Source organism: Carassius gibelio, chromosome A6, assembly GCF_023724105.1.
Source record: "Carassius gibelio isolate Cgi1373 ecotype wild population from Czech Republic chromosome A6, carGib1.2-hapl.c, whole genome shotgun sequence".
Classification (NCBI taxonomy): Eukaryota; Metazoa; Chordata; class Actinopteri; order Cypriniformes; family Cyprinidae; genus Carassius; species Carassius gibelio.
Genome location: NC_068376.1, coordinates 8,165,411 through 8,178,556, shown reverse-complemented (window position 1 = coordinate 8,178,556; position 13,146 = coordinate 8,165,411). Strand labels below are relative to the sequence as shown.

Below are 13,146 nucleotides of genomic sequence, written 5' to 3'. Positions count from 1 at the left end.
TATTGTGGATAGCATCATATAACTTGTTCGTGTTGTCTATCATTTCCCTGTTGTTTTGCTGTTCAACAAAACGTTTTAAATAATGTTTTAAATTGCATATAAGCGCGTCAACAGAACAAATAATAACACACGAGTCAGTTCAGTATGACGTGCTTTGTGGGAGCTTCATCACGCACTGACACGCGCTTGCGGCGCGAAACTAGCACGGAGGCGCCATACCGGGGAACCGTCGCTCACTAAGTGCAATAGCGCTACAGGAAAGCGTTATACTTCTCAGCTTCCATCCGACGCTGCGAAAACAAGCACAGAAGTATGTAGCTTGGAAGAGGACAGATGACATGTCGCTCTCCATGGTGTCGTTTACTGTGGGAACTGGGAATGCGTTGCTGCGTTGTGAAGGACAGGTCCCAACTGAGGACTTCCTCTCAGGACTGCGTTAATTTTTCTTCATAGACATGTTTTCATAGACTTCGTCTTTTAACACAAGCAAGGTGCGATGGCCTCTTCGGTTCAGCCCGAGACACGAAAGTTCACGCGCGGTCTGAGTAAACCGGGCACCGCCGCTGAGTTACGGCAGAGCGTCTCCGAGGTGGTGCGCACTTCTGTACTGGTGGTGAGTGAACTACATCCTAAAAGTTTGCGTTTGGTTCAAGTCCCACTTTAATTGTCGTAGTGCTTTTCTATTACAGTCGCTGTAATTTATTCACATAATGACCTAAATAAGAAATATAGGACATGGCTATTAACATGCTCAGATGGGAGCTTCAAAGAGAAAGGTAAAAACAGGGCATCAGATAATGTCATTGAGGGCTCAAACGTTTTACGACTCATAAATTGGGCACCTGCCACCTGTGATATCATTGCCACCATCATCTTTTTTTTTTCAACCATACCTCTTTAAAATAGTTTTGCATCAATGTCTTGTCATTTAATTGTGATTGTATTGGACTGGGGAAGAAATGGAAAAAGCTTCTGAGAGGATTCAGCTGTGCTCTAAGCTGAAATGATTATAGCAGCCTTACTTAACAGTTGACATGACATTACTTCATCTTTCAGAGCAGCAGAAGGAGGCTGCTGTCTCTTTATTCATTACCTGTTATGTAAAAACGGAAAGTTCCATCTGGAACTAATAGGCCACAGCTATGATCGAGCTGTCTGATTGCACCATAAGTCAGATTTTGCCTTACTAAAGTAATACTTGAATGCACATGAAAGCGCTAAACTGAAGTTTGCCGTTCTCTTTTTGTGCTATAGGAACACCATTTAAATATCAAGGAATTTCGTGCACTCAAATGAATAGTTCACACAAAAATGCACATTTTACTTTTGTTTCTCTGTGAAGCAAACAAGAGCAATTAAGTTCAATGTTGACACTTTTATTTTTCATAAAGTTAAAGCTGAATAGAAACACTACCAAAATGATAAATATATACATACACTACTGTTCAAAAGTTTAGGGTTAATAACATTTATTATTATTATTATTATTATTATTATTATTATTCAGCAGGGATGTATTGAATTAATCAAACGGTCATTTTTGACAACTTAAAGACATAAAAAATATATATTTAGGGTAAACACTATTATTTCAAACTTTCTGTTCATCAAAGAACCATGTACCTGAATGTTAGGTTTCTTAAGCACCAAATCAGCATATTATAATTATTTATTAAAGGGTTCATATGATGATGCTAAAAAGAATATTATTTTGTGTATTTGGTGTAATGAAATGTGTTTATGTGGTTTAAGGTTGAAAAAAACACATTATTTTCCTCATACTTTACATTATTGACTCCTCTATGCCCTCACCTATCTTGAAAAGTGGTCTGAAAAGTGAAGTGTGCTCTGATTGGCCGAATGCCTTGAGCTTGTGAAGGACAATGTTACACCCCTTGCCATACTGTGATACGTGTCCCGGTCAGAATACTGATGCAACAACACAAAAACAATAAAACCTATTACAAACAAGGCATTTGTTGCACCCAGTGGGGACATAATTACGGATTATAATGACTTATACTGTTTATTTATGCGTTGCGTTGCATAAACTTAAAACCATGTCGCATTTGTGATCTGAGAAATGACAAACAAAAGCGCTACTCTACACTGCATAAAACTCGCATTTGAATCATCAGTGGCAAATCCTTTACATATGTAAACATACATACAGCCTGTGACTGTGAACAGCCAGCATTATTGTCTTCTCTCCCAGGATCAGCAAACAGTTCTCCTTAAAATGTGCTGCACACGTCTGAATATTTGGGTCGAATTGTTCTGGAACAGTGTTGCAAATACAACTTAACCACTGATTTCTAGTTGTGTCCTCTTTTGGAAGAACAAACAAAGTAGTTTCTCTTTAACAACCAAACAGTATCTCCACGATAATGGCACACCTTCTTTCTTTGCGTGAACATTTGGGCGGTGTTATGCAAATCTTTCCACATCGTGATGTAGACATGAGGTGGCGTGTTTGAACGAGGCATTTTAGGATGGCGTGGATGAGTCTTAACTGTTATAAGGAATATCTCTTTGGGTTTGAAACTTTAGTCTTTGCAACTTTAGGGATCTTATCTATTCATGAGCAGCTTGTAACAGTCCAAAGAGAAAGGAAATCCTGAAATTGCACCATATGACCCCTTTAAAGGGTTAGTTCACCCAAAAATAAAAATTAAACCATAAATTACTCACCCTGAAGTCATCCTAGGTGTATATGACTTTCTTCTTTCAGACGAATCCAGTTGTAGTTGTTTTAAAAATAGTCTCCGATCTTTCAAGCTGTTTAATGCCACACAGCGGGTGTTGCACTGCATCAGTCCTTGAGAATTTTAATAAAAAGCACATCCATTAAAACTTGCGCTCACAGTTCTTGGAGGATGACGTATGAGGTAAGTTTTGTGCATGCGCCACTCAGAAGTGACGCATGCGGAAATGCAGCGGAGAGTTTAAAATGAAACAACGGTCACTAATTAGGAGTAAAAAGCGAGGATTTGTAAAGAAGAATGTCAGAGGATTTTGATATAAGCCAAGAGTAGACTGGTTTTCCTTTGCTAAAGTAAGGAAGACTTGCTTCCTTTGCTCATGGTAACAAACGTTAGTTTTCACGAGACTCACCGGTGCATGCGCAACGCTGACCTCATATGTCATTCCCCTGGAACTGCTTCCATTTTACAACAGTGAGCGCAAGCTAGATTAAAGTGATTATTACGTTTTGAATTTGGATATTTTTATTTTGAATTTTGACATTGATTTGCTACAGGAGGCCTTTGTTCACCCCCCCCCTGAGCCGTGTGAGACATTTATTTTTAATGGATGCGCTTTTTATTAAACTTCAATAGGACCGATGCATCATTATGTTAGTGGCATCAAACAGCTTAGAAAGATCAAATATATATTTTTAAATAACTCAGACTGGATTCGTATGAAAGAAGAAAGTCATATACACCTAGGATGACTTCAAGGCGAGTAGTTTTTTTTAGCTAATTTTCATTTTTCAGTTCATTTTTGAACTAACCCTTTGAGGATCATGTGATTCTGAAGACTGAAGTAAGTTAAAAAAAAGAAAGAAATACCAGTCACAATTAGAGCTGAAACAACGAATCGATTTAATCGATTAAAATCGATTATTAAAATAGTTGTCAACTAATTTAGTAATCGATTCGTCGCTAAATAAATTGTATTTGCCATAAGCGGCTCATTTCGTGCATATTTCAAATCTGCGGTGACCAAAGTGTGGCAGTAATGAGCCACCGGAGGTTTTACTCAGCCAGTACAGAAGGTGAAGTAGCGAATAGCCAATAGCTGGCCTCGTTTTATGTCACGTGCTTCCCGAACAGCGTCTCTGCAGCATTCAGCGGGAAGTGGGAGTACTTTACTTTGAGCCTTCAAAATGAAGAGTAACCTGTAAACTCTGCACTACTGAACTGTTTAAGGGGCCGTTCAGATATCGTGTCTTTTGCGTGCTCAAGTTCGTTATTTCCTATGTAGGCGCGCAGTATGCACTCTCATAATGGAAGCGACGCGGTCGCGACACGCCCGTTTTTCCAGGCGCGTCCACACCGCATCCATTTATCCTTTGCTGAAATTTCCGGGTCTTCATGGAGAGGGCACGTCATGGAGAGAGCACGTCATGGAGAGAGCACGTCATGGAGAGAGCACGTCATGGTTGCTTAGCAAAGGCAGACGCCTCAGGGGCGCTTCTGCCCGAGCGCTTTGGAAAGAAGGAGAAAGCGGCGCGACTAGCGTTTTCCACGCGTTTTTAGGTGCGATATGTGAACGGCCCCTAAGAATTTTATTTGTGCAGATTCTCCAGTACAAGGTTGTTTGCAAATGTTTAGTCGTAAAAGCTGATAACATTGCTTTTTAACAGTTAACATATAAAGCTTTACAAACATGTTACGTGATCAGTTTGTCGTTTACCAGTTCATAATTCAGACTTGCAGCCTAATTATGACTGAATGAGAGAGGTAAATGTTTGAGTATATTTAAAATGCACTTCTTTTCTAAGTATTCACTGCTCTTTTTCACACAGCAGGTTTTTTGTGTGTGTCCCAATTTTTTTTTTTCTGGACAACCTTCTGATGGATTTTACTTAAAATTGTGAGTTCCATTCAGGTTTCATGCCATTGGCACTTTTTTTTCGAAGGATTGTTTACAATTTCACAGCATAAGCTATAAAGCTTTTTCCCAGTAAATAATAAAATACAATGCACTGCAATTTTATTCTGTTTTATCCTTATACTTCGTGAAAATATGTTCTCAAAGATTCCTTAAGCTTTGTTTGGGATGTTAAACTACTTTAGGAGCTCTAAGGACTGCCATGGTGAAAACAATATTTGAAATCTCCTTGTGAATTTTGCTAGAGTATGGGTCAGTGTTTTGATTGCAGAAGAGTTCGACAAAGGATTACTAACATAATAAAACAACTCCAGGTATATTTTTGATGAGGATATGACAATGCAAAATGGTTAAAATCTCTTAAAAATCTATGCTGAATGATAAAGACCCTTTATTAATAATTTACTTGGGGAAAAAATGGAAAAAAATAAAATATAAGTACATAAACCGATTAATCGATTAATCGTAAAAATAATCGACAGCCCTAGTCACAATATTTCACAATATTAATGTTTTACTGGAGTTCAAATTAATGTAGCTCTTCTGAACATTAATTTGCCATTAAAGTACCTTATAGAACTATTTTACTATATTCCATGTTGTTTGAGACCTCGATAGAATAAATCTACTTGAGCTTTTGCTTATATTTTTGTGTGCTGATGTTTGGTACTATGCTGGTCCTCACATTGACATTTTTTGAGTAAGCCATGATTGAATTAGTAATTCACTGAAAATATTTACCTGTGGCATAAATCTAATTTGCTGTTGCAGGTGTGAAAAACAGCCTAAGTTATAAGTTGTTGTATGACTTCAGACGACTTGGAATATTGCCTAGCCCATGAGTTGGATGGACTAATTTTATAATACTTTTTTATGGTAGTTTTTGTCCATTTTAGACCTTGACAGCCAAGTCCCTATTCAGTTTCATTGTATAGAAGAGAGCAGGTTGGATTCTTCAGGATATTTTTGCTTGTTTTCCACAAAAGAAGCCATACAGGTTTGGAATGACATGAGAATGAGTAAATTATGACAGAATTTTCCTTTTTTGATGATGAGCTATTGCTTTAAAGTGATGCTGAATTGTTTTAATTTTAGTGGTTTTATCTTGGCCTCTTGAAAAAAAAAATTGTTGTACAATCACTGATAAAAATTTGGAGGTTACATGCTTAATCTGTCTCCATTATGACTATTATTAGCAAGGCATAAAGCCCAAGGGTTACACCAGAGGAACTCTTTCAATTGTACATTAAAATGCTGTTATATCTACTTCCGCAGTAAATAAACTCTTTCTGTAGCCATGTCCTGATACTGGAAGACAGAGTGGCAGTTCCCTAGATTTGTGGGTTTACCCACAAGGTTTTGAATCAGACCAGTGTTTTTCGGTCCAGCTAGTGTTACCGTGGTTACTCATGGTTCAGTGATTAGACTTTGGATTTACCCTTTTGACATCAATTAAGGCTTTGTGACTTAGTGCTGTACATTTTAATGACATCTTTGATTATCACCCATGTTTAAAGACAGAAGATAAATAGATGGTGTATAAACATTTAATACACACACACACATAGTTTCTTGGGTCAGTGGCTCCTAATTTGTTTTCATATATTTCATCTCTCAATCCAAAGGACATGCTTCGTGGCATATTTTTCTGGTGTCTTTCTGATCCTTTTGTCCTTGCTTTCTTGTTCAAGTGAAAACCCATCTGATCATTATTCCTAATATGTCACTCAAACAACTTTAGAGAGGATTCATGGGAAATCAGGCCATAAAATTAAATCCAAAAGGATTAGTCTCCTCTGATGTTCACAGGTCACTTGATCAAACAGATCTGCACAGAAGAGGCCTGGAACGGTTTTAATTTGAACATTCAAAGAGCACATATTTATACTGGCACTAATGCATAACTATAATCATATTCACAATGGCATGTTGCTAAATTTGTTTTTCTTAATCTAAGTTACTCAAATACATAAAAAAAATACAAGTTGGGACACTGTACAAATTGTGAATAAAAACTGAATGCGATGTGGTGGAAGTTTCAGATTTGAATATTTTATTCAGAATACAACATAGATGACATATCAAATGTTTAAACTGAGAAAATGTATAATTTTAAGGGAAAAATAAGTTGATTTCTAAATTTCATGGCATCAACACATCTCAAAAAAGTTGGGACAAGGCTATGTTTACCACTGTGTGGCATCCCCTCTTCTTTTTATAACAGTCTGCAAACATCTGGGGACTGAGGAGACAAGTTGCTCAAGTTTAGGAATAGGAATGCTGTCCCATTCTTGTCTAATACAGGCTTCTGGTTGCTCAACAGTCTTAGGTCTTCTATTTTGGAATGTGTAACTCTCATGAAATCCAAAATGGGCCAATATTTGGCATGACATTTCAAAATGTCTCACTTTCAACATTTGATATGTTATCTATATTTTATTGTGAATAAAATATAAGTTCATGAGATTTGTAAATTATTCCAATCCTTTTTTACTCAAAATTTGTACAGTGTCCCAACTTTTTTGGAATCTGGTTTGTATAGACCGTGCACCACTTCAATATTTTTTATTTCTGAATTCAAATTTATATTTTGGGAGGTTGTGAAGTAAACATTTTCAGGGTGATACAACCTTCCATATATAATAATATGATAAAAAAAACATTCAAAAGTTTGGGGTCTGTAATTATTATTATTATTTTTTAATAACTCTCTTATGCTTATGTAACCCCTCTCTCCTGGGTCCTCACTGTCACACCTCATACTTGCTCCGAGTCGGCCTTGGTTTCCGGCATTGGAGGCAGGTTTCCGGCATTGGAGGCAGACACACTAACAAGGAGGCTAAATGACTGAAGCTAATAGCACAGCACCTACTTGCTGGGGTCCGTTACACTTACCAGGACTACAATTAATTGATTAAATATACAATACAAGCATTGTTCCAGTCTTTAGGTTCACATGATACTTCAGAAATCATTCTGATTTGCTGCTCAAGAAACATTTTTTGATTTTATCAGAGTGGAAAAAGTGTGATACAATTAATAAAAAAGTTTAAAAGAACAGGATTTATTAGAAATTAAATTTTTTTTTGTAATAATGTAAATGTCTTAACTGTCACTCTTTAACAATTTAATGCAATTCTCCAAAATAAAATGCTAGTGTAGTTTGGCTTAATCATTTTTTACTATTTCTCAGGAAAAAATAAAATAAAATAAATATGTCTAATTGCTTATTAATGTTTGAAAATATTTTATTCCTATGATTTTTCCTTTTCTTTATCGTGGACACTTATATGTCACTGACTGTCCTACAAACCATGGGCGTAGGTTTAGGGGGGGACGCTAGGTACTAGTCCCTATCAATATTTTGAGATGACAAATTTGTCCCCACCAATATTTAGCAAGCTCCTTTGAACTGCTATTTGGATCTTTGCACTGCTATTTGGATCGATTCTAACGGCCAGGACGACGACAGTACAAGAAACGCCGTAATTTGATTGGCGGCGAGGTATCTGACAGGCCACACGCGCAGGCCGGGACTACTTTTTTGCTTGCACTAGCAGCGAGTGGGTGGTTTGTGTGCGCGCGCATGTTGACGACGCCGACGGTAAGTTACAAGGGCTGTCTTTCTGCCACATACAAAGGCCAGAGTAAAAACATGTTAATATTCCGGGGGTTTTTTTGCCCATTTTCATACTTTGTAGATGCCAAACAAGAATAAGAAAGGGGACATAAGAAGCTTTTTCATAAAGCAGAGTCAGAGTGTAAGTGTAAGTGTAAGTGTTATGGGGGTGCTTCAGAGCTTCAAAGCTTCAGAGACTGATTAGTTCTTACAAGATCATATATACACTTACATAAGCCCTATGTTGTAAAAAGCATGACATTTCCGGTCCCACGATAGGTTTTTGGTTTTCCGGTCACACAATAGGTTTTTGACGATAGATTGTGACCTATCACTCCTTATTTCCTTTGTTCACTGTAGCTGTTGTGAGATCAGCTAAATGAGGATAGGCGTACAGGGGCATGAATGAACATTTGGATCGATATGGGTGTTACATTTCAATTAATGGCTTACGTCCTCCTCCGACATACGTTTCAGTAAGCTAGTGCGGTTCATTCACAGTGGCAATCACACAGCTGTCCGTGTCTATATCTTTTATGATGTTTGTGTATGTGTATGCATCTGTGTCCTGTAACACATATCAAAGGCCCTGCTCGTGGTGTCTGTTACCCTCCCAGATGGACTGCTACTGGCCCTGCTTGTGGACAGCATACGTTAAATTGAACTCTCATTATTACAGATCAAGTTACTGAATAATCACCATTAAGAGAGTAAATTGTAATTTATTGTCACGAAAAGTACTGTATCATATTTTGTATTTTACTTAGAATCTGTGGTCCATTTAATACTATGTGGTCTGTAACAATGCTATAATAGTGCAATACTTTTCACTTGCTGTTTTACTGAGAATTTTAATACTAAATGTGTGTAAAATGTAGGTGCCTGGGCTCATTAGTGCATTTGTGGCTTTGTAACTGATGTGTGTGTGTGTGTAGGGAGCAGGTGAGGCCTGCTGACTGGATATCCACTGCCATTTATTATGGATGAGAGCAGCTTGGGTGTCTGTTCTATTTTTAAACACACTTTGTCCTGTGGGCTTGTTAAAGGACACTGAGAATCCAGCAGTCACGTGATCTACACATTGCCAGGACTGTATGAATGCTGAGCTGAAAGTCATAGAATGCTGAGTGATGGGAAGTTGGATTGCATTTTTAGACACTGGCTGTTCTGGAATGCAATACATTTATAAAGAAGCTCTTTTGTTTATGTTGTGATATAACAATTGAATCAAACTGCTTACGTTTAAATGAATAGTTCACTCACAAATTTTTTTTTTTAAAGAAAAGAACTTTGCTACACAATGGCAGTTAAAGAAGATGAATGCTGTCAAGCTTCAATAATTGCAAATACGCATCCTTAAAGTATAATAAAAGCATGTAGTTACTTTGTGGGAGGAACACACCCAAATTTAAGCCATCAAGTTAGCTAAATGATAATCAGCCATAATTTTCTAATCTCATTTCATTATTGATACTGAATGCTTTAGTTGAGTGTCTAATAACTGTGCACAATCCAAATTTTAAGTTTTAGTCATTTATTAATTTGTTCACTTTATTAATCAGTTGCATCAATTTAATTAAATACTTGAACAAATTACTTGTGGTCGTGGCCACGGTTTAGCTAAATTAATACTAAAGATTAATTAGCTAAAAATTAATTTGAAGGGATCAAATTATGACAGTTTGGCCACAATTGAACTAAAACAAGAGAAAAAAATAATAAAATATGTCCATTAATTAAAAAGTTGTGGGAACATATTCTTAATTCATGGCATGTTATTTGCAGGGCTTTTTAAGCTCTGTTCCTTTAAACCAGGGATGCAACGATACCATTTGTTCGGAACCGATCCGATCCAATACCAAAATTTCTGAGTATCTGGCAATACCGATCCAATCTGATACCAGCGCAGTTTTTTTTTGTTAATGTAGAATTTCTATACTTCTCTGTGTTGACCTGATCATCACTCTTTTACGTGTTAAACACAATCTACTACATATACACAACTTAATTTTAATGAAAAATAACAAATGAAAAAATATACAATGATAATCTATGTCAAAAATACTATTATAAACTAGGTTAGTGGATAATTCAGCAGCAAAAGATACTCTAGATTCTAGAAAAATCACGGTTGCACAATAATTTAAAATCTAGTGAAATATTTTATTTACAAATAAAAGTGAATAAGTCTAAAATCTGATGAAATGTACACATTGCTCTTTGCATTGTTGTAAAATACATTCATGAAAAATATACATTTATATAGAAATCTATAAGACGTTTCTTTTAAATGCATAGCACATTAATAAAGGCAGCAACATTAATAATCTTTGCACAGAAAAGTATTATAATGCTAAAGGCGCAAATATAGAGCGTCACGGATCCGCATCCTGTGCGCAGAATGATGAGCTTGAGAAAACACAGATTTACAGTGTGCAGAGAGTTTCATCGTTTTGACTGTAGTAACCAGAGGTGTCAAGTAACGAAGTACAAATACTTCGTTACTGTACTTAAGTAGAAATTTGGGGTATCTATACTTTACTTGAGTGATTATTTTTCAGCCGACTTTTTACTTCTACTCCTTACATTTTCAGGCAAGTATCTGTACTTTCTACTCCTTACATTTTAAAAATAGCTTCGTTACTGCTGTTTCATTTCGGCTTGTTTACATTCTGCCTTGTCATCATTCAAAAAAAAAAAAAAAAAACCTATCCAGATAAATCGCGCCATCCGGATGGAGTGAATTTGATTGTGGTTGGATGAGAAGGATAAACATATACCATTCCGACACCCTATTGGTCTGTAGGCGATCCATCGCACCTGCACGTGACACAAATCACATCACAGTCCAGCAGCCAGGACATAGACAGTTTTGGGTTCGTTTATCAAAAAATATATTTCTTAAAAGTAGGGTTGGGTATGGAACCGGTATCCGATCGCCTCAGAGTCAGTCCGCTTAAATTTCACATGAAACCAGCGTCAGACCGGTCTCCTCCCGTCTTTCAGCGCGCTCTACAATCCGCAGAGGCACAGACCGCGAACGGAGCAGCGCATGCGCACTTAAACAAACAGAGGACACAAGGTGTGTGTTTATCGATAGATTGTTAGAATATCCATATCTGTGCAGTTCTTTGTCATAAATACAGTTTACAAAAGGTCACGAGGTAGCAGTCGGTTTCTCATCTGTAAAGTTTTCGCTCATCACACCACAGCCGTTTCCTCCAGCGAAAATCTAGCCCTTAACACATATGAACGAACACATACTTTAATTACACTTACTTAAATATACTTAATTTAATCATACGTACTTTATACATACACTACTGTGCAAAAGTCTTAGACACTTTAGTATTTTCACTTAAAAGAATGGTGTTCGGCCAGTAATTTATATATATTGCTGTAGTGTGTCAGTATAAAATATCAGTTTACATTTCCAAACATTCATTTTGCCGTTGTCAGACTGCTTGTGCATTCAAAATCGCACTAGATTATTATTAAAATTAATGGCAAACTGATATTTCCTACTGACACACTGCAGCAAAAGATATAAATAACTGGCTTAAAACCCTTTTTGGGGAGAAAATACTAATTTTTCCATAAGACTTTTGCACAGTACTGTATTTTAAAAACGACATTGTTGCTACTTTATAAAGAATGAGCATACAGTAATACACAGACGGATTAAAGACAGTGACAGACAGCACTCATCTTAACTAAATATCAGAGTGAGTGACAGAGATACAGTAGAAACATTATGTGTGCTTTTGCATTAAATAATGACCCAGATTGTGAAATACATTTATTAGGCTTAGATTAAGGGAAGTACAACTTGCACAACAAGCTTTGGATTTATTTTAAATATTTGTAATGTTCTTTAAAGTTATCCATAGTTTTTTTGTGGTTCTTTTTTTTAAAGTATCGGTTCAGGCACCGTTTAGGAGCCGGTACCGTTTTAAAAGTATTGAAAAGGCACTGGACCCTACTTAAAAGTTATTATTTCTCACTGGCTCATTTACCAAATGATTGCTTTTTCTTCGTCCTCCACAAATTAAGCTACTGTAGGTAGTTCGGTAGCGAGACATTTGAATAAATTAGCGTTTTCGATTGACGATGTGATTGACAATGTTGTGATAAGAAGGCTATACCAACTTTGTAACTCGTTACCCCCCAACACTGGACATAGCAGACGTATGTACCAAATACAAGAAGCTATCAATCAAGAAAGTATCAGAATTATGACTTATTTTTCAGTTTTAGTTTTTGATTAATCACTTGGATTAATCATTCATTTTGACAGCACTATAATGTTTACTGTAAATAGACAACCATACAAGTGTAATTGTTACTAAGCCTGCACCAATGTTCTTGTCCATTGCCCTCACAGATTCCTGCAGCTAATCATGGATGTACATAAACATTCCATTAAAAGTTATTGATGACAAGCCTCTGAAGTTTGACTTTTTGCACCATAACAATACGCAACTAGTCATCATATCTCTAGTCCTTTAATGTATTTGGATTGTACTAAAGTGCGTTCATTTTAAATGGGCATATATGCTGCTGATGAAGACCTGAAGGTCGAAACGTTGCTTAATTAAATTCCTCTGGACCAGTAGTTTTCAGTGTTCAGACTTCACTTCTTTATTTGTCTATATCATTCAGTTGTCTTGCACCTGCGTCCTAATTGGATGTTTGGGATGTGCACACCATTTTTGTATTTTCATATATGCGGCTGAAACAGGAAGCCTAGTGCATCCCAAATTTTTCAACATTAACATTTCAATATAACATTATAGTCATTATGGCATATGGCCTTTAGAAAATTTTTTTTTGAGGAGGTGGGGTAGTACAAAATAGTAGAGATGTTCCGATACCCTTTTTCTCTTCCCGATACCGATTCCGATACCTGG

General features: G+C 36.6%; 1 protein-coding gene across 1 annotated transcript in view; it reads left to right on the top strand.

Annotated features, from left to right (window-relative positions):
• Positions 1-124: 124 nt before the first annotated feature.
• Positions 125-13,146, top strand: part of LOC128015375 (dedicator of cytokinesis protein 9) — a 99,702-nt gene continuing 86,680 nt past the window's right edge. The window contains exon 1 of the mRNA XM_052599175.1: positions 125-613. Coding sequence (XP_052455135.1) covers positions 497-613 — 117 coding nt within the window. The 5' untranslated portion in view covers positions 125-496. The remainder of the gene's footprint in view (positions 614-13,146) is intronic.